General features: G+C 34.5%; 1 protein-coding gene across 4 annotated transcripts in view; it reads right to left on the bottom strand.

The window, feature by feature from the left end:
* LOC129741971 (calpain-A-like) overlaps positions 1-10,565 on the bottom strand; it is a 120,956-nt gene extending 110,391 nt beyond the window's left edge. For 2 of the 4 annotated variants that reach the window (XM_055733804.1, XM_055733807.1), the window contains exon 1: positions 9,313-10,565. In XM_055733804.1, coding sequence (XP_055589779.1) covers positions 9,313-9,756 — 444 coding nt within the window. In that variant the 5' untranslated portion in view covers positions 9,757-10,565. The remainder of the gene's footprint in view (positions 1-9,312) is intronic. The other 2 variants (XM_055733805.1, XM_055733812.1) reach the window with 1 other exon arrangement.
* Between the last annotated feature and the right edge of the window lie 12,398 nt (positions 10,566-22,963).

The raw sequence follows: 22,963 nt of genomic DNA, 5'->3' as shown, positions 1-22,963 counted from the left end.
ATGTGCGTAGGCTATAAACCTACAGTCTTCCAAAATTTTCAAGCGATTTCTTCACTAAGACTTAATTTCCCCTAAGTTTTTAAAATATTTAAAAAAAAAACCTTGTGTATTACACGAGAATGGTTTGAAAGTTACTGTTGAATCGACGAGAAGTGTCTCAATCATGTTTAAACAAATATCAATTATCAATTCAACGAAATATCGTTTAAATTTAAGGGAAAGGGGGCGATCTAGGCTTTTATCGTCAATCGAACGTTTAGCTGTGTACATAAACAAATAGTTTTTCAAATGGTTCAATTTTTTCTGTGCATTTTATGATGCCTTCTCTGCATTTATCAACAGAAAATCAGTGGTATCCTTCAACATTAAGTTTTACACATGTTTTAATGTTTTTGTACCTTTTCTGTTGCTCTTCATTTGGTACTGCGATATTTTGGTACATACTGTATGAGTTTATGAATAAACTTAGCGAAAATTGGGGAAATAGAGACTTCCATCGTCAACTGAGTCCTGAGCGGTGTTCTCCATTCGATTCAGCAATGAGCTTTCCACATGATTCAAGGTTTTTTTTGCATCTATTCAATTGCATTTTCGTTTGTTACAATGTTCTTTTCGAAGAAACTGCTTGAGCTTAGAGAAAATCAGGGTGAGTGAGACTCTTCTCGTCAACTTAACGCTAAGCGGTATACATATTTTTGTGCATTTTCTTATGCATTGTTATTTGTTATATTGTTTTTTAATGTTTAAAAAAAATTGCTCAATTTTAGAGGAAATCAGCGTGATTGCGACTATTTTCGTAAGCTGAGCGTTACACCACTCGATTCAACTTCAATTTCCTCATTAAATCACTTGGTTTTTGCATTTTGTATGTAAATTGCTGGATTGTTACTGTAAAATTTACGCACAAATTTATAAAAAGCTAGGGGAAGTCGGGAATACTTAGCCGCTTCTATTCATTTCAGTGCAGAAAAGCGACACGATGATCATTCATGAGGCAAAATGAGCAACTTTTTTTTGTAATTTCTTTATTTGAAACGGAAAGAAATGAGCCACTTGTATGTATGTATGTATGTATGGTTCCCCCATCGGTAGCAAGGTCCTGCCTATGTCTGTGTGGCTCGGCCTTCGAATTAATTCTAGGGCTTCCACGGCCGATGGTTCGTCGAAAAAAGGCATCCAACCCTCAGAAACCTACAATGGTTGGCAACCCACTCCGCTTGTAATGGTTTCTTCAGGTTATCCCCAGATGCATTCCTTCTAAAAAATTATAATTATTGGATCTGTAACATAAGGAATAATGTTATACAGTAAAGGATGAAATATAATAATAAGAGCATATAATGGTGTAATCAAATAGTAAAAAAAACAATTGCATATAAAATAATAATTAAATAATGAAAATGTTTATGGAAGAAGATAATATAAACTATATTACGAAATTTTTTACGGTATTTTTTTTTTTTTTTTTTTTTTAAAAGGATACAGTCCTGCGAAGATACAATGATGTATCATTTCGATAACGCCGTTCGAGTTCACATTAACAGTCGTGCCACGAACGATCATCATTCAACACTACTTCTCATAGGGTTGGAGTACCTAAATGTGTGTCTGTGTGTTTCTATGTGTGAAGCGTGTTTTCTTTTCTTGTGTAGTATTATTATGTGTTTTGTGTTTAAATGATGGATTCTTTTTTCTTCTTTGTGTTTTTATTATAATCATTGAACAAGAATTTGATACAAGCAGAGTGACGAAAGGGTAAGTGGCAATTTTTCCCGATGTATTCCCATTTTAGAGCGTCTTGAGAGAATCGATCAACTACCTAATCTTTTTGTACTTTTCTCACTCACTATCTGATTGGGTACTTTCAGAGATTTCACTATCGCTAAACTTATATATCTGGTCCACTTTCTGCACGAATTTATCCCTGTCTTTTGCCAACTCTAACCAAACATCTTGACTTATATCATACCTTCGCATGTCCTGTTCTATTCCTGTATTGTACGTGAAACTCGGCCTACCTTTCTTCTTATTTTCGAACTTCAAATCTTTAGCTAATTTAAGCGGATGATCACTTTCTCTCCGTAAAATGTGACCAAAGTACTTTAACCTACCTGATCTAACCCTTCTGTTAATGGTTTTGCCCCTCAAAATTTTCCTGATATTAAACTTGTCTCCTTGTTTAATCCTGCAATTACTCAAAATCTCCAACAAAATTTGCTTCTCGAACCTTGCCAATTGCAACCTGTTTCTTTTCGTAAGCGTTGCCACCTTGGTTCCATAAAGCATTGAAGGAGCTATAACTGAATTATACATCAATTTTCCTAACTCTCCTGAAGGTTTGTAGGTTTTACAAAAATCTACTATCACTTTGGCTGCTTTCAGTGCATTCTGGCATCTTGGTCTAACGGTCTCAGGCCTATCTAGCTTTGATGTTAAATTAACTCCTAGATAACGAATTGAATTACAAACCTTATATGTACTTCCGTTTATCTCTATTTCCCTACAATGAGTTATACTAGCATCTGGCTCTCTTATAAGAACTTGACTTTTGTCCACATTGATTGCTAAGCCCACTACCTCCAGCTGCTCTTCTAGTGCCTTCATGATTTTAGCTATCTGATCTTTATTGTTTGCTAGAACAAGCAAATCATCTGCAAAAGCAAGTATGAACGGTATATCGAAATTCCCTCGCCTGATTGTTTTTAACTCGGTAACCCTATTCTCGACCATGCGTAGCACTTTTTGCATAATTAGAATAAACAGGAACGGTGATAGAGGACAACCTTGCTTGATACCCTTTCTCCTAAATGTTTCTTCTGACCATTGATTCTGCCATAATATTCTCGTTTTTTCGTCTTTAATGCATGTCAAAACTCTGTGTGTTAAATGGGAAGGTACTTGAAGTTCTTTTAGTACTCTCTGTAACTCGTTCAACCTAACATTGTCAAAGGCCTTACTAATGTCCAATGCAGTCATCCATAATGGTCTACCACTATTCCAGTACTCCTCCATTGTTCTACGAGCTAGAAATATATTGTCTTCTGTTGATCTTCCTTCTAAAAACGCTGCTTGTCCTAGGTCTATCTCCTGTATAAACTGAGCCAACCGTTTTTTGAGCCATTTTGCGTACGGCTTATAAATTACATTACATAAGCTTATTCTGCGGTAATCATTGGCTGTTTTTGGCTGTCTAATCTTTGGTATGGGTATCTGAATTGATTTCATCATTTCTGACGGCAGTCTGTTTTCCCTCCATATCCTATCCCATATACACATTAGGTCATCTAAAGTTTCCTGATCTACATACTTGATTAATTCCATTCTCATTCCATCACTGCCTGCTGACTTTCCGTTACACTGACTCTTCAATATTACCTCCATTTCCTCTCTGCTTGGTGGCTCGGTTAGCGGACAGGTATCCTCTTCTTCTAAAATCTGTATCGCTGCCCCATTTTCTCCAGTTTTTAAAATATCATTCCAAGTTTTTAAGGGAATATCAATTTTCTTCTGACTTTTCTTCTTTTTGAACCTTTTCAGAAAAGCATAAGTTTTCCTCACCCTAACACCTACATCAAAGTCATTAATTTCCTTGAAAAATTTGGTGATTGATTTTTCTTCATGAGCCCTAACTGCTAACAAAAATTCAGTTTTCCTTTCTCTAGCTCTTAATTTATAAAAAGGTACATCTGAGAACTTATTTGCTAATCTTGTTGCCTGGTTAAGCTTTGCTAGAGCCCTCTTTCTTTTTGGTGTTAAAGGAGGTTTTGCTGATTTTAGCGTCTCCTTTGCTGCTTCCTTAATTCTTCCGGTCACTTCCTCAAAAACTTTATCTAAATCTTTTGAATTAATATCTACTATCCTCTCTCGCCGCTTTAACTCTCTATGGTATATTTCCCTGACTGAGTCGTACTTCAGCGCAGATGGTTCTAAAATTCTTTTCTTAGTATCTTCTTTCTTTTTGAGTGCTTTTCCATTACTATTTCTTACAATTGTCACTAAAAGTTTGTGGTCCGTCTCTAATCTAGTCCAATATCCTTTGATGCATCTAATTCTTAAGTCACTTTCAACCGGTTTCAAGACGTGGTCTATTTGACTGCATTTGTTTTTATTTCTCCAAGTTTCTGTTACATCTATACCTATCGTCGAAGAAATGTTCTTTAACCTGTGTAACTGCAAAAATATTTTGAATGCCTCTCCATTGTCGTTGTTTGATTTGAATCCTAATCTGTCCCCTATGTAGTGCTTTTCTTCTTTTTCTATCTCATCCGATCCTATTTGTGCGTTCCAGTCCCCCACCAATATCATCCTGCCCCTGAATCTTATCATATCTGCTATTGTTCCTATTTTAGCTAAAAACCTCTGTGGTTTATTGTTAGGCCCATGTACGTTAACTATCATTATCACCCTGCCATCGATCTCGAACTCACCACAGATTGCTCCATAGTCAATAACTTTTATTTCTCTTGGCTTAACCTCTGAGCCCTTTCTAACCAAAAACGCTAACCCTCTCGACTTATTCTGAGTTTGTTTTGCAATTCTCCAAGTGTAATTATTGGTTTCTATTTTTTCTCCTGCTGTATTCACTTCCTGTAGTGCGGCTATATCTATCTTGTGTGCCCTCAAAACCTGATCAATCTCTTCCCTTTTGTTTTGCTTACTACAACCACGTACATTCAGAGCCCCTATACGAATAACATTCTGGTTCTCCTGATTACCACTAAACTCTATCTCAATTTCCTTACTTTCTTCAATACAGATTTTACTACCTACCTGTACTACTTGTTGTTGCAATAGCTTTTCTGACTTTTCGACTGCGCAATCTTCGTTAATGTTAACACTGTTTTCTACTATTTCCCCTGACACTCTTATTATACTATCGTAATGGTTGTTGACTAAGTTTCCTGTATATAGCAAACGAATAACCTCCTGGGTCCTACTGTAATCGCCCACATAAATTACTTCCTCATTATCTTGATACACTGCTATCGTCTTATTAAAAATTTCTGAAATTACCACCATTGTTTCGTGACCTAACCATGTCCCATCCCTACGCACGTACTGTAAAAATGCCTCAAAACCTTCTTCTAAGCTCTCTACTAAAAATGGCTCGAATCTTTCTCTATTGCAATGTAAATATTCCGCAACAAGATTTCTGCAAATTTGAATTAACTTTCCATCAACGCGGTGATACTCGCCCTTCAATAGCTGATCCAGTATCGCTCGCAATAAACAATTACCATCGCCTTCTATTTCTTTCACTTCAAGATTATGACCTGAAATGGTTTTGTTATAAATCGTTCTAGCATATGCATTGCCCCTCACGTTTTCTCGGAAAGAAATGAGCCACTTGTCGTAGTAAAAACAAAAATTGGAGTACACCAATATATTCAGCCGACATTTTTACAAAAAAGTATGGTTTATATGACTTTTAAGTAGCCAGGCAGATTCCTACAATCGGAATTATACCTTTACACCTAAAAAAATAGGGAAAATCGGACAAAATGGGACGTTTAGAGTCATTTGATCAGAAATCGGTGTAAACCATTCGATGCCTCGTGTTTTTTTTTTACATAGAGATTAAGGCATTTCCCCACACGTCAAACGAACAGCTGATTTCTCATGTTTACATTTTCTCTGCATATCGTGGTAGGTTAAACATAACAACAACATTACGCATGTTAAATGACCAGATTGTAACGAAATAAAATTTCCAATGCTATTGTAGTGGTTTTGCAAGCGCACCTTGGTTAGGAGAATATAAATTCTTTATTTAATAAATTGTAAATTCATAACAAATTAAGACATGAAGTTATGTTAATGAGTTTAATTAAAGCAGATTTCAAACGAAAGCATTGAACAGCACTTATCATCAAAGATCAAAACGGCGACCGGTTGGTGTTTACATTTTTCAAAACCAAAACAAAAAGGTACCCTACCACAATCTGTCTCAGGAAATACTCTACGGTTGTTTTTGGGTAACTACCTTTTTTAGCTCGGGCTTTGGGAAAAATCATGGAGGAAAACAAACTGTTGAATCAAAAATGCTTATTTAGAAGAGGAGTATTTTTGAAGTGCTTGTCGCGATTAAGGATCGAATAGTTGAATTAGTCTGCCGCCGAAGCTCTCTTTTGATTTTGAACGTGCTTTCGACAGGGTCAATAAATGTTATTTGTTGAATGTTGTGCGTGAAATGCCACCCGGGTTTGGTTTCCCTTCTTGATAAAATAATGTCTATATCAACCTCCATGCTCCTCATCAATGAAAATCTCTCCCCAGAAATCTCTATCCAACGTTGCGTGCGACAAGGCGATCGTTTAAGCACAGACAAACAGAAAGAACACTCTTTTTTCACTCTCCGCAAAACGGCTTCTGAGCTAGGCAATGACACCACCAGGTAGAGCTGCTACAATATACTCTTCTGAACATGATAAAAAAGTTGTTTACACTTCAAAACAAAACGCCAAATTGTCAAAGGTAACCATGATCATTTCTCTTATCGAAATCGGTTGTTCGGCAAGTTCGGCAACAGATGGCTGTTTAATAATTGCTATGCGAAAAATTGACACGATTTTCTTCAGAGTGTCCTGTCTTTTAGGCTGTGGTTTAAGCATGCACATTTTCGTTTTTTACCTTCACTCACTCTTAGAAAAACTTCTCACTATGTATATGCAACCACCAATTGGACCTTGCAGTAGCTTATGCATCTTATGCATTCCTTTTATCAAGAATAAACATTTCAAAGAGAATTACGAGAGTACGAGAAATGTTTCTGAAATGGTTCGGTGCCCCTCCCTCCTTCCAATGGGAAAATAGGAAGTTAGGAGGGGGGCTTCCATAAAATATTTCGCGCAATTCGAGAACTAATCAAGCAAACGGAACCAAATTTGGCATGCGAGGGTATATGGGTAGGCGGCATATTTTAAAGATGGTTTTAAACTCCTCCCTCTTTCCAGTGTGGAAATAGAAAAGGGGGAGGGGCTTCCCATACATTTTTTTTGCAAAAATTCTAGAACTAATCAAGCAAATGGAATCAAATTTGACATGGGGGGTTATTTGGGTACGAGAAAGGTTTCTCTCTTTGTATCTCCCCTCTCTTCGATTTGGGATATACAAAGTGGGGGTCTTCCATACGATTTAATGCATTATTTGATAACTAATTATCCAAATGAATCCAAATTTCACATAGAAAGGTATAAGGCTACGAGTCAAGTTCCTACTATGTTTGAGACCCTTCTGTTCTTCCACCGGAGGATAAGAAGGGGGAGGGGATCTCTTTTTTATGCATTACTCGAGAACTAATCGAACAATAAAATCAAATTTATCATGGAAGTATATTCGAGTACGAGAATTTTTTTTTGTGTGTTTCGAGACCCCCCCCTCTCATGTGTAGTGTACAATTGAGTTAATAAGAAGAATGTTTTGAAATCAAATATTTATCGTGAATAAACAAACGGTTCACGATAAGAATAAATAGCCGCTGAACGGTAAGAGCGGGTCTCTTACCTTCTGACTACTTAAACTAAAACCATCGTGTTTTTCTTATTGGAAAAACTTTATTTATTTTCTAATTCGTTAGTCGGTTGGTTAAGTTTCGGTTGTACACCTCATCATGAACTTGAAGAGGGGAAAGAGGAGGGAGGTTTCCATACAATATTTTTGGATCACTCGAGAACTTATTATTCAAATAAAATAGCAGCTGGTATTTGGATAGATTTTTTTTCCTACGATTTTTAAGGCTTCCTCCACCTTTCACTGATTCGATAGGAAGGGGGAAGGGGAGCTCCCATACATTTTTTTTTAGTAACTCGAGTGCTAATCTAGCAGATGGAAATAAATTTGGAAGAGTATTTAAATACAAAAAATATTTCTAAGATGATTTGGTTTCCCTAACTGAATAGCAAAGTGAAGAAAGGTGTCATACGTTTGTTTTGATAAATTCAAGAGCTATTCAAATATATTTAACAAATTTTTACAGAAGAAAATATAAGAAATCAAAAATACCGTTTCACCTTTCAGTGAACTTTTCCAACGTTATCGAGTACGAGAAATGTTTCTTTTTTTTAAGGAAAGAATCCATACAGTACAGGGACAGGAAAGGGGTAGGTTTTATGGCATAGTTTTTTTTAACTTTTCAGGCCAAAGAACCCATATTTTACCTCAAAGGATTTTGTTTAAGGTTCAAGACCGTTACTTCTGTTAGATGATAAACAGGAAGAAGGAAAGTATGTATAGTTTGAAAACTCAAAAAGCAAATGAAGCCATATGGGAAAAGTGATGATATTTGGTTACGAAAAATATTGTTTTGGCAGTTTGAGGACCCTCCCCATACTGCAGGGGAGAAAGGAAAATATAAACGAGCTCTTAATATCAAATTTAAAACCATTATTGAAAAACAACTTCAGATCAAGTTCTACAAAATTATTTTAGAGAATCTAATCTTCTTTGTATTCCGATAATAATTCGATGTGAAAGTTCTCATTGTAAAGATATCGAACATTTATTCATAGTGAAATTCTGTTTACACAATTTATCGATTTTTAGAAGGGGTAGCAAAGCACACCAAATGAAAATTACCCATTTCTAAATGAACTAAACTTTAGTAGCCTGACACTATACTGACGGTATTCAAACAGTTGGTATTGTATTTTTATATTCTTAAAATTATTTGCGACTTAGTAGAGAATCGTTACATTTTTTAATTTTTAGAAAGCAAGTTAAATTTAATGGTTTTTATGGGAGAAATAATATCGTTGAATAATATATTTTAATTTTTATTTTCTTTATTCAAAAACTCCATACTGTCTTCGGTTTTATCGGTGAAAAGTGATGCCCTTTCTAGAAGGCACATCTTAAGATAATGACATTTTATAGATGGGTAGAAAGTTAGAAGAAATGAAAGATGGTGAAAATGAGCGGGTTGAATTTATTCGTGTTCTGCGAGAACCAAGAGATATTTAAAATTCAATGTTTAATTTTTTTTACCTTCAGTTCATCTCTAGTGGTTTTAATAATGAAAAAATTTGTATTCCCTTACAAATTTGAAATTTTAAATTTTCATACAAAGCTTGCAGCACTCTCAAGTACAATTATTTATCAAAAGGTAAATCAAAAAGTTTCATCCCGTTTCCCAGACCGGCCTATAAATTGATAATCTGTATGCAAACCTAACGGTCCATTAGTCATCCGAAAATGTATATCACAAATTATCAACACAGTATTGTCCGCTTGAGCTTGGTATTTAAAAGCGGTTGTCACCAGGCAGAGTGTTAAAACCGGTTAACAACATTCATTAGGAAGTGTTTGGGTACTCACACTGCTAAACATCCCCTCCGCAATCGGTATCGACACCGATTGGAAGGGTATTTCCTGGGTCTGGGCAGCATCTTCTCCATCGCCACCGCCTCCGTAGGAAGATCCTCCCGGCATGGGCATCATGGCAAGCGGAGGCATTCCAGTGTCACCTCCGGGAACGGGCATTCCCCCGGTAAAACCCATTGTCGGGTAGGGGAGACTTGGTGCGTTTGTCTGTGGTCCCCAGGGAGATGAAGGTGGCTGAATCACTCCCGGGGCAAATCCGTAGGATAGGGATTGCCCGGAGATGGTGGGATTCCAGCTGGAGTAGCCGGAAGATTCCGGCGTTGGCATCTGTACTGAGGCAGGATAAGCCGGTTGGCTCAAGGCTGCCGGATTGACCCATCCGAAGCCGTTGGCATGCCAGTTGCGAGGATAGTTGTAGTTTTCGTTAAAATAGGACATGTTGGCTACTCGGGTGGATAAGTGTTTTCACAAATAAGTCCGTAAATGGAAACGTGAAGGCCTTCGACTATTTTGCGTACCGACGACGGCGACTGACGAACGACGACGACGACAAAACACGCGACGAGACACGCGGTGCGAAATGACCTTCCTCAACCGATCTTGCGTTACAACTGCACTCTGTCAATATCTTCGTCTTGTAAGTCAACAAGAACGAAACCAGTATGCTCAAATCAAATCAGATTTACACTTGAGAGGTACTCGAGTTGACGACATTTGATAAATTACACTTACTACCTAGTTGTCGCCCTTATCAGTAACTCGTGGATACCAGATGTTCGACGTCGCGATGCGTCACCAGCCCGTGTGTTCGAAACCGCACTTTACTTTGATCTCGACCGATTCGAATCGATAACCGGAACGTCCGCCAAGCGATACCGACGAAGACCGACTGTTCTTTAATTTAAGCTTTCCACGAAAATTAGCGAATTTCACGAATGGTTTTCCCCAATATGCTATTTATAAACAGGTTCACGTCTCCTGCTCGTCGTGAGTCGAAATCAAAAATGATTTGTTTACTCTGTGGGTTTGTTTTGCTTTGGAAGACACTGCTGTTTTATGGACTTGTCAACCGTCAAACTGGACACGTTTCACCCTTAAACTGATAACTTTTGACCCTAGATGAGCTCACTAATTTGGCACAATTTGTTTTATCACACTCCAGACAATTTCTTTCAAGGTTACGGCGAACTGCGAACGAGTTTCCGAATTTAAATTGTTTACTAGGCGTCGCGTATCACGAGACTGAACGTCGAATCGCAAAAAACATCGAAAGGGAACCGCCGATGCTGGTGGAATGTCGTTCTCGGATTAACCGAACCGAACCCGAGAACACTCATCGGAGTGCGTTCAGACGCTTTGTTCGGGTTTTCTTCTCAGTTTACTACTAGTAGTTTAAGGAAGACCTCTACATTGAAAGGTATAGGACACATGTGATTACTACTAACTCTAACGACTAGCGAACTGCACTATGGATTTGAAAAGAGTAGGTACCAAATCGGCCAAATAAAAATTCATAAGCTTTTTTGCCGAATTTCTCTTAAAGGGTTTAGTAGGTATATATGGCAAAACCAGAATGTAAACTAACATGTTTTCAAGTCTTTCCGTTTTTTCAAACAATAATATAAATAACAGTTACCCATTATGCAATGTGAAAAAAAGTTGTTTGATGGGAAATCGTTCCCAATATAACATTGATTGGCGATGAGTAACCAGCGTCTTCTACAGGCGTCCATCCATTAGCAAATCAAACTGCGTTTGGTCATTGACGTTGTTTGACGGTTCCAGTTTGGTTTTTTTTTTCTGGTCGCGTGGTGTTCGCTGCCGTTTGAATCGACACACCCACCCACGCGACGTTTTTTTACCTACGAACAGGGATAGTACCCTATCGGTTATGATTTGGCGAGACAAAAAAGTATGCTAAAATACTGGTTTCAGTATCATGTGGTTTCCCCAAAGTATTTTCTTGATATGTGCGGTTCGAAGCATGTATTGCGTAGGACATTAAAGAACTGCGAATAGTTCTGTATTCGAAGTTCTAGAAAACATTTCTGTCTTATAATAAGCATATGGCTGAATGATTAATCCATTTTTTTATCCATAGATCATTGTGCGATATTTTGTAGAATAAATTTTAATTTGTCTTGAAACAGTAGGTATTCGGTTTATCAATTTTATTGGATTAAGTAACTTGATGTTGAATAATAGCGCTGTAATATTTGGATCAATCGAATATGTTCGTGAAAAAATTTATTATAATACGTTAAATTTTGTTTTCATTTCCTTGATATTTTTTTTAAACAGTTAATTCAAATTACACTAGTGAAGGAAGATGCATACATATTATAGTCTTGAAAAATATAGGGACAATTTTCTATGGCTGGACACCGCCTATGGCCGAACAAAATTACATTTTCGAAAACGTATTATCTTAATAATGTTTTAAAACTAGAGAAATAGAGTAAATATTTAGCAGCCTGATAAGGTGTTTAAAATATGGTAATTCAGTCTATAAAGATAAACCAATGACAGGCATCGAAAGCTTTTGTCTAGTACATAAGTCGGCAACCTGCGGCTCGCGAGCCGCATGCGGCTCTTTTCATGTAAAGCTGTGGCTCTTTAGCTCACTATCATATGTTAAATATTTTTTGAATACATATTTTTCATAAGTCCTGAAGGAAAGGTTTTAAGATTGCATCCGTTGTAGGAACAAGTGGAAATGTTACAATTTTTTGCTATTCACTGTTTGCTAAGCATCAGCATAGAGATCAAGATTCAATTTGCAAATGCAAAGAATGAATGTTGTTTTAAATCAAAAAAATTTAAAATCAAATGATTTATTACCAAAACGCTTGAATATTTTTTGATCAATCGAACATAATAGTTGAGCTGTTGCTTACAGGAAAATTAAATTTTATTTTTTACGAAAAAGTAGTTCTTAACAGCCTCTGCTTTGTTTTCAAACAACGTTACCTCATCAAGCATTATATTTGAAGCACTTGCAGCTATTTTTTTGCCCTCTTTGAAAAATGTTCAGTTAAAATGTTCAAAACCGTATTTGAAAAAATCAACCATTTCGAAAAATATTTACAACTTTGGCGCGTAACGACATAAAAATATGGGAAGAGCCACCTCAATCCTATCCTATTCGTTTTAATAAAAAACAATAATAATAATTATAATATATACCTCATAATAGCTCATACACCATGAAAATATGGAACTCCATTCAAATTTAAAACACTATTTTTCTTTGAAAGCAAATCTTTTTTTGAATCACTTCCGTAATTCACATCTTTCGATACTCTTCTTTTAAAATATTTTTTTCTATTGAAAAAACACTTGCAAATTAACTTCAAATTCTACTTTAAATGTGTAATTTTCAGCTGAATTGTGTGAATTATCTAACTCCAATTAAACATTTGAAATTTTGTTACTGAGTTAACAAGAAAATTATATGTCTCCGATCTTTTGCTTTTTGAATTCCACAAAGGAATAGACATTATGATATTTAATCTTGGTTGTCAAACTTATTTACGAGCTGAATCTGAATCTGAATTTTAAATATTAATTCTAAATCTTAAATTTTTCATCTGCCTTCGAAATTTGAATTTTGAAAATATTTCCGAAATTCAAAACGATTTCTGATTCCAAATTCTAGATCAGAATTTTCAATATGAGCCATGCATTGAAATTTATTTCAGAGCCCTCAATCATGAATCTAGAATTTAAATTCTGATTTTTTTGGGTTTGAATCTGGATTCATCAATTCAATGATTTATTTTAAACCCAACTTGTGAAACTGAATTGAAATATGAACATTAAAAGATCTTATTCTGATTGTTCATCTATAGTTCGCTGTTTTGAAGCTTAAATTCTGCATAAAAATTAAGTTTAAGATTTTGTAATCTGAACTTTAGATATAAACTCATGATGAATTCTATTTTCATTTTTTCATATTCGAAATTTGTTATCTGAATAATGAACATGCCTATGATTTAATAAAACCATGATTCGAATTTTTAAAAAAGCAAAATCAAGTTTTAAGCTTTTGAGCTTTTCATGTCCAATTTCTAACGCTGATTCAAACCGAAAATGTAGAAACCTATACTTGATACAGGATCCTTAATATGACAACAGAAATATATACCTATATGATTTTGGAAATATCTAATCAGAACCTCCGAAATGAGTTGATTCTTACTCAAAACTTGATAATCAGAACTGGATTTGTATCACTGAAATAGAAAGTTTTTTGAAAAACTTTGGCAGAATTCTGAACTGAGATTAGTTTTCGAGGGAGCAAAGTTTAGAAGATTAAAATTCGGCTACATAAATTGCAGTTGAATTTAGTCTCATACTTATTTTTTTAAAGGATTAGATAAAACTGGGGAAATGTCATTAAAACGCATGATAATTTTAATAAAATTTATTTCCTTTTATTTTGTTTTTTTAATAAGCTTTTCTTTGCCGAAGACGGTATACATATTTTGCTTGAGTTAATATATTCAATTTTTTTTTGTTTCGATTACAGTCTTTTAACCATTATTCGCGACTTAATCAAATAATTTACTCTAACATTATCCAAACGTTATTTTTGTAAAACTTATGTTAATTGATCATTTATTTATTTTTTTTTTTCAAATTAAAAACAAAAACAATAAATCTTTAATGAGGCTCTTTCAAACTCTAAAAATTTGAAAATTTGATGGTTTTGGCTCTTTCGACTTATAAGGTTGCCGACCACTGGTCTTGTAGTACGGAGAAAATTACCGAGCTCGGTAATTTTTATACCGAAATCCTAACATGTGTAAATCGTTAAACTGTTAGGTAATTTTTTTCGGTAAAAAATAAACGAACATCGGTAAATGAAGAATCGATTTACCGATTTTCGTTCATTTTTTACCGAAGAAATTACCGAACTTTGCATTTGTATTGTGGTCAGTTTTTTTCGGCTTGTAAAATGTGGATTTCACATAAACGTCATCGTTGGTTGGTAATCTTTCGTCTTAAGGAGATATAAAATAACACAACGGAAGTTCAAACGAAGTATAAGGAAAATTAAAAAAAAAAATGCGATTTGTCTATGATCAGAACCATATTGTTGTCCATGACCAGATAAGAAAATATTCCATATAAAACATGATTTCATAATTAAACATGTTTTTGTTGAAAATTTCAATTTTTCATCTCTGTACACCCTCGAATGGTAAGCAGGAAATAAGGATTCAAAAACGAAACTATTTTGGTCCTCTAGGAAACTTTAAATTTATCTGTTCGGTCAAAAACACAAATTTTCTTTCTCATCTATAAATTCCGTTATTCTTTACCTTTATCATGCAGAAAAGTTGATTTTCGATGAATGGCAGTGAAATCGTGCACCCATGGTCAGTGTTCCGAAAATCAATCAAAACAAACACTCAGGATGCGTTTCTTGTTGGAAACATTCTGATTGTATAATGGGATATCGCCTCTCGCAACTGCTTCGCCTGGCTGGTATGCAATCTCGATCAGCGCTCCTATCAGCTATGCAAACCGAGTCGCATCATTCAGAATCATCGGTTTTGCAACCTTCGTCTATCGGAGATGAGTCAGATACAAACTGATCCATTCTGAATGTCGCTCACTCAGTATCTGCCTTACTCATTTGTAATTCAAAATTTTTTTTTCGCAGGACGAGAAAAATCAAACAGTTGTGCGGGACACCATAGATTCTCAGTCATTTTAACGTAACGGATCACAATTTGGAACAATTTAATAAGAGAACTTGATAAAATTTAAAACACGGCGGAAGTGAACATTTTTCCCTCACAAACACCACTGAAATTTAATTTTGTTCATACTGATATTAAAAAACGTTATAAAAAAAAATATTTTGCTATGCTTAAAATCAAACAACATTCGCTACTGATCGGATTCGTGTATCATTCACTCACTGCCTGAACCATTCACTCCTGATCGAAGACCAACATGATTCGCCGTATGCATTGCGCATTGGTGAGATATTTGATGATGGTGCTGCACAGTCTTGACAGCAAGCATCGTGCGAGGTGATCTGTATTTTAGCGATGAATAGAACGATCGAAGATCGGATAGGTCCAGTAGCAATCAATAACAAAACCCGACCGCTTTTCGTTCAGTTGCGAAGTGCAATCAGAAACATTCATTGAAAATGAATGATTTTCGGAACACTGCTCATGGTAAATTTATCTTCTTATAGAAAAAAAGAAGAGAAATTGGAGAACGGTTGAATTCGTGAGTCGGATTACTAAAAACTATACCAAACTCTAAAAAATGTCTCAACATGAATTTTAAATCAACAATATTTATTTATAGTTCCGTTTTATCCATTTTTGAAAAAAAAGTTTCAATCATATCTTGAAATTATATATCGACTTATTTCTTAATATAATACAGTTATTTCCAATCGTATATTTATCTGATAAGATAGTAATTAAAGCAACATCAAAGAAATTGGAGAACGGTTGGCATTGACCGAGTGAATTTTAGGAATTATGTGCATCAAGTTATGTCGTGCGACGAAAAACTGTGAAAACAAAAAAAAATAGACAACATTGTTAAATTCATATATTGATTTGTTTTTCCTAAAAAGTTTTTCAATTGATTAATATTGCATTTCAAATACCTATCATCTGTATTCTGGGCAAGTTGAGAACTATTTCACTTTATTTAATTTACTGCGGCGAATTTGTAGCCATTCCGTGCACCCATGTTGAAATATCATTTAAATTCTTCAGTTTCAAAACGTATGTCTTCAAATATGAATAAACGAATACAAAGTTCATAACTATTTTACTCATACTAGTTTAGAATAAAAGATATTTATAACCTAAAATTACTCAAATTTCTCGAAGGGCGTGAATTAAATCTAACATAACTTTCAAAAAATTCGAAAATTTTTTGCCAAATTTTGACAGAAAGCTTTGATATAGTTGGGCAACAAAATAGACTAATAAATTGGAAGTCAAAGGCCTGAAACGCCACACAGCGGTCAATCCGAGAACTTTTTCTACAAATCTTCATGGCTTCGCTTCGAAAATCAATAATTTTATAACAAATGACACACTTTTGCCCACCATAAATCAACTGGGGATCATTGTTCTGAATGAAGATTGCGAATATAACTAAAAGAAAGCGAAAGAATTATAGCTTATTTGAGTTATAGGGTTGTGAATTTTACCAGTCATTTTGACTGGCCACGGTCCCAGTGTACATGGTGAAATTTATTTCGCTTATTAAAAGAGCTAGTGAAATCAAAAATACGCAGCTTTATAGAGATTCAAAATTCATGGAAAGTCGAATTTTTGCGAATTTTTAGACCGAAGTATTTAAAAGATATTCAACAAACAAAGTTTCAAACCAGTCATTTTGACTGGTGCGGTCTTTCTAGTGTTCAGATGATTCCAAAATGGTATGATGAAAATGGGTCCAGTAGTTTTGCAGATGGAAAGAAAAATGTAAATCGTGTTATTTGCAAATTGTGTTTGTCATCTAGAACATTGCTAAAATCACTCTTAAACACAAGTTACACGTACTGAATGCTGTAAAAATGATAATTTTGTATTATTTTTTCATTAGCTTAATGAAATATCAGCCACAATGCCCTCAATGCAAAAAACATTGGAAAAGGTTTTGGTCACAAATGTGTATGATGTTGATCCAAAATTTCCTGATCGTAATATAGAGATTCCGAAAACTGTATTCACACGCTTGTGGGTCCTAACCTGAAACAGAAAAATTAACCGGACCTCAAACCTTCTTCATTTGCTTCTCAGAACTGCTTAGTAATGTAAAATCAAAAAAAAATATATTTTCTTCAATGGTTGCAGCTCAACTGCAAACTGTTTTCCAACATCCCGTTGAAAGAATTGAGATTTTCCTGAAATTTACGCAAAATATATTTTCATCGTTTGTCTTTGATGGACTCTATTTTTCCAACTTTTAAAACTAACGAAAAATAAAGAAAAACATTGTAAAAAATACACTTTCAGAAAATTTTAAAGCAAAATACGCAATAGGATATTTTCAACAGCGTTTGCAAAGTGATGCAATTTAATGAGGGACACTAGACTGAGCCGATTTGGGGTCATTTTTTGAATTTTTTAAACACAGGGGTCTCAAACACTTTTTTTTTTCGTTTAATACTCATCCATGATTTTTTTGCAGAAATTTTAAGTAATATTTACATTAGTAAATTTTTAAAATTTTGAGGATTGTATGGGAAAATTGAATATTTTATTCTGAAAAATCAACCTAGATTTTATATCTTTTGTGCAACTGGGTCTGCTAATGGTTTGGTGCCAATTTATAAATTTTTTAAAGGAATTTTATTGCTGAACAACGAGGGGGGTTTTGGGGGTTGAACCCCCCCCATGAAAGCCCAAAAATGCCAAGAGAAATTTTTTTGGCTGAACATAAAATTTTAAATTTCCAATCAAATTTTTATGAACAACTTAAATGATTCATGAGTAACAATAGTGTAATTATCTCGACTCCAAAACCTCAAAATCTCATTCCAGGACCACAATTCTAAATCAGTTTTTCAAAAAATTTCTCACTTGTTGAATCCCAATAAAGTTAGACTAAGCTTACTAGATTGTCTGGATTTTGACCAAAATTTCTCTCTCTATTTGCAAAATCAAACGAAAATTTCAATTGAGTCATAAGAATTATGTATCTTGAGTCCAAATATTTTTTTTTAACAAATTTTGCCAAAATAAACATAAACAATTTTTTGGAAACCTCAAATATAATTCTGAATCGGCTGATGTATTTCAATTAAATAAAAACAGTTTTTCCACGTAGGTTTTCCCTGCCCGGATACTTGCGGAAAAAAATCTAGTAAGTATCCAGTTTATTGTTATTGATTTTCAGTTTGCATCATCTTTGGTATAGAATCCTGCTTCGAACCTTGGTGATGCATTTCAATTTAAAATATGATTAATTTTCAAGATTCGAAACTCATAATTCCTGAATATGAAAAGAAAATATAAAAATTTCAAACCATTTTTAAAATTTGGATCTGAAATTTTTATCCTTAATTTTTATGCAAAGTTGAAATATGTGAAATGATTTCATCATTCAAAATGTTGTTTAAATTTACAAGTTCAATTACGAATACATAATTGAAAAAAATCATATTGAAAACCAAAAATTCAGAATCAAATAAAATATTTCTGGTTGAGGGTTCTGATACAAATTTCGCTTTTTGGTTTCAAGTTCATAGGATTTGTTATCTGGAATTTAGATTAAGGTTTTGATTTTGGGTTTAAAATGCAGAATTCAGGCTAGAAAATAAAATCCCAGGTTTGTTTCAAAATACAGCTCAAATTTAAGTTTTATGATAAATTTTAAAATATCAATGTTTAAATTTCATTAAGTATTCGAATTGGAGAAAATGTCACATTGTCACATTGATTATGTTGCATGATCTGATTATGTTGCACGGTTGGATTTTGTCACACGGTCGATTTTGTTGCATGATCGAATTATGTCACATGGTCGATTAAGTTGCATGGTCGGATTATGAAACATGGTCAATTTATGTTGCAAGGTAGATTATGTCACATGGTCCGATTATGTTGCATGGGTGTATTTCGTCACATGGTTTGATTATGTTGCATGATCGAATTATGTCACATGGTCAATTTATGTATGTCACATGGTCCGATTATGTTGCAGGATCGGATTATGTTGCATGATCCGATGATGTCACATGGTCGATTTTGTTGCATGATTATTTTTTTTAAAGACATACACCGTCTTAGCCGATTTAGGCTTTACAGACTGAATAAATGACGTGGACATTTTGTTGCGTGATCGAATTATGTCACACGGTCGATTATGTTGCATGGTCGGATTATGTTGCAGGATCTGATTATGTCACATGGTCCCATTATGTTGCATGATTCGATTATGTTGAATGGTTGTCACATGGTCTGATTATGTTGCATGATCGAATTATGTTGCATGGTCGGATTTTGTCGCATGGTCAGAATATGTTGCATGGTCGAAAATGTTGCATGATCAGATTATGTCACATCTTCGATTAAACTGCATGATCGGATATTGTCACATGGTTGATTATATTGCATAATAAGATTGTGTCACATGGTCTCAGTCTAGTGAGACACTGTTTCAATTTCAAATTTAATTTTTATGTTTCCAAATTTCAAGCTTATTTGTATCACAAAGTTCAATGTTTTTATTGCTCATTGTTTATTGATTTCTGAATTGGTGGCTAACCAATCCCTCCCCTTTTTGGTGTCATACAAATAAGTTCGTTTATTTATATATGAGGTCGAAGGGGTGAAAGTGTATAAAACCTGTTATTGGCGTATATTTTTAGAATAAGTTTTTTTTAAACTTAAATGAATTTATATACAGTTCTGAAAATTTGAGAAAATCATTGAATTTAGTTTGAAATATGAAGAATTTTTTGGCACTATTATCTCAAAATTGATTATTTCCGCACTTATACCTTTGTAGCTTTAAGGGCCTCATATGCAATCAATTAAAAACGGGTAAGAGAATGTTTACTATTAGCTTAAGCTACTGATAGTAAAATCTATTAAAAAAATATTAAAAACAGACACAGATAATAAACAAGATTTTATTTCAAAACCTTGAAGAAATACTTTTAAAACTAAAGATAAAATCTTGAAAGTGTATGGTTCAAATGTTAATTGCACTCCTACAATTTCAACTCCATTCATAAGAAATCATTTGAATAAACACACAATCGATGTAATGTATTACAATTGTAATTGATTTACATAATGTGGTTTACGAAATTTAAACTCTGTTCCTGAAAATTGTTTTTTTACTTCTCAATTGTGATACAAATTCTAGTCTGAGTTTAAGTTTTAGACTTAAAATTCAGATGTTGATTATATTTTTTCTTATTATATCGGAACACATTTTATCTTATTTTTCAATCGAGATGTTCAAAATACAACAAGTTTTGTTAAAGTTAAAGTGTTCCGCTAATCGAAATATTGATACATCACTTACCAAAAATATTGTTTTGGAGGGATCATGAAAATCACCCCAACCGGTGAATCCACCCCTCAAGCCACGGGTACTGCAGCGGTATTTTCCAAACGGAGCTTTTGCCACGATCACGCCGGCAGCAATTGGCCTGAGATAGAAAAACGAAAACAAATCTCAGAATTTGTTGAAATCAAACGCGAAAAAGATGAGTGGGTCATTTAAAGCAACAACGCATGTGATTGTGATAGGACGCCAAACAGTTATTTAAATATTTGACAGGTTGTGAGTACGGCTTTTCGAGAAAAAATGACACTTACATCCGTTGGAAGGAAATCATCTGCTCAACTCCATTGAAATCCCGCACCAATTTCGTAAACGAATATCCATAGTGTATCGGAATCTCACAACTTTCACTGCCGGTCTCACTCAAAGAACTTAACTGCCGCCGAATGGGGGGTGGCCGCAGATGATTGCGATCCAATTCACTGTGATTCATTCTTAAGCCGCCGGAGTATCGAATCACTTAACTTCATCAGCACTGTATCACTACGTTACCACGCATCACATAATTCACCACAGCTACTGGATTTCATAGCACTAAGTAAAATTGAATGATATCGACTATAATAACCTGAAAATGACCAAAAACACCACAAAACCGAACAATGTTGAACGGCTAGACAACCTTACGAATAAATGCTCTCAATCCACCCGCCAACAACCGATGAGATGTACATATTGTATTCGATTGGTAGATCTGACAGAATGAGGAAAAAATTGCGCATATCTGCTCGATTCAGAATAAGTTTGGATGAAGTGACAATGAAATATTAGGCAAAACAAAAATAGGTTTTTTCGCGGGCCCAATAATAAATATGTGTATGCTCTTACGTAGAGCGTCATGCTTGGGTAAGTGGGAAAATTGAAAGGAAAAAAAAAAACAACAAATGCTGTATAAATTGCACATGAGTGATTGAACTAAATGAATCACGAGACAGAAGGTGTTCATAATTGAGTACACTACCGGTTGAACGTTTCGAAAACCCTTCTGATTTACGCATTTTTAACATCCTTTTATATTTCAAATTAATGCTGAAATTTTCAGTCTTTCTTTTCAGATGTTAGAATGGTTTAAGATATTTTTATGATTTCATCAGCTCTGAACAGATTGATTTTCATAAGCGTATTTAAGAATTCTTAAAACTTTATTCATTAATTAATTAATTTATTTATTATTAATTCAACAAACAAATCGAACAAAAAATGTGGTATAACAATTACTACCCTAAACGATTTCATCACTTGCATCTTTTTAATCAAGCAAAGTCTTAAATTTTTCTAAATTTGTTCAAATTCACATAGATTTTACATATTCTACATAAAACTCTCTGGAGCCACCATTGTATTTACTCGACAAAATGATTTGAAGTTTCTGCAAGTCATATCGCCTCAATCAGTAACAGTTTGATAGTTAAAATAAAATAAAATAAGAACGTTATCGGTGAAAGTGATGTCCTTTTGAGTAAGAACGTTTCAATATTTGGAAATCTTATAGACCAGGGATAAGCAAAACGCCTCGAGACATGTTTGTGCGGCCCGCGAAGCTTATCTGAAATTAAATTTATTTCACGATTGTTAATTATCATGAAAAAGTATTCCCTGCTAAATCAAAAATACACGTTACTTGTTTGCAGTTGCATTTGCCCCACTAATCATCCAGACTAAGTGCAAATACCCTAAGTCAGAAGCACATAAGGTGCATGTCAGAGCACATTAAGGTGCAAGTCAGAAGCACAGAAGGTGCAAGTCAGATTTTTTGGTCAGAACTATTCGATACTGGACGGATTGGGTCCAAAGTGTTGGAATTAGTCGGAAAATCACATGTTTGTTTAAGAATTTAAGATTGTGTCAGAATTTGAACCTGAATTGAAGATTGAGTTTGAAACTTGTCAGAATTAAGTCTGAATGGTCAGAAATTAAGTTTGAGTCGGAAATCTTGTCAGAATTAAGTCTGAATCAGTTTGTGTCCGAATTCTTAAGTGAATATTTTCGGAAATCTTTTCTGAAACTTGTCAGAGTGGAGTCTGAGTCTCACAATAAGCTTTGTCAGAAATCTTGTCTGAATATTGTCGGAAATCTCGTCTGAAATATTGTCAGAAATTAAGTCATAGAAATTTGGTCTGAAACTTGTCAGAAATTGAGTCAGTTTACATATCGCTGGAAGAACTATCAGAAATTAGGCCTGAGTAAGAAACAACGTGTCAGTTTAAGAACTTGTCTAAAGGTACAAGTTTGATTTCGTCAGAAATTGGAAGCCTGAGTCAGTTATTAGTAATTCTGTATTGGACGAATCAGGTCCAAGGGTGTCTGATTTGTCAGAAATTGAAGATCGTTCGATATTTCGTCTGAATTTGAAAATAAACTCCTGAACTTCAACAATAAATTCGCCTACGTCAGTATTTGAGTCAGAAATTCGTCAGTTTTGGACAAATTTGGTCCAAATTTGTCAGATATTTTGGAAATTGGAAATAGTTTTCTACATTTGCCCCAATTTGGGTTCAATCGCTGCTTTTTCAGCTCTGAAAGGTCAGAGTGTTTGAATTTAAGTTAGAAGTGGACAAAATTTCCAGTCAGA

Source organism: Uranotaenia lowii, chromosome 2 (assembly GCF_029784155.1).
Source record: "Uranotaenia lowii strain MFRU-FL chromosome 2, ASM2978415v1, whole genome shotgun sequence".
NCBI classification, from domain to species: Eukaryota; Metazoa; Arthropoda; class Insecta; order Diptera; family Culicidae; genus Uranotaenia; species Uranotaenia lowii.
This window is presented reverse-complemented; position numbering and strand designations above follow the sequence as displayed.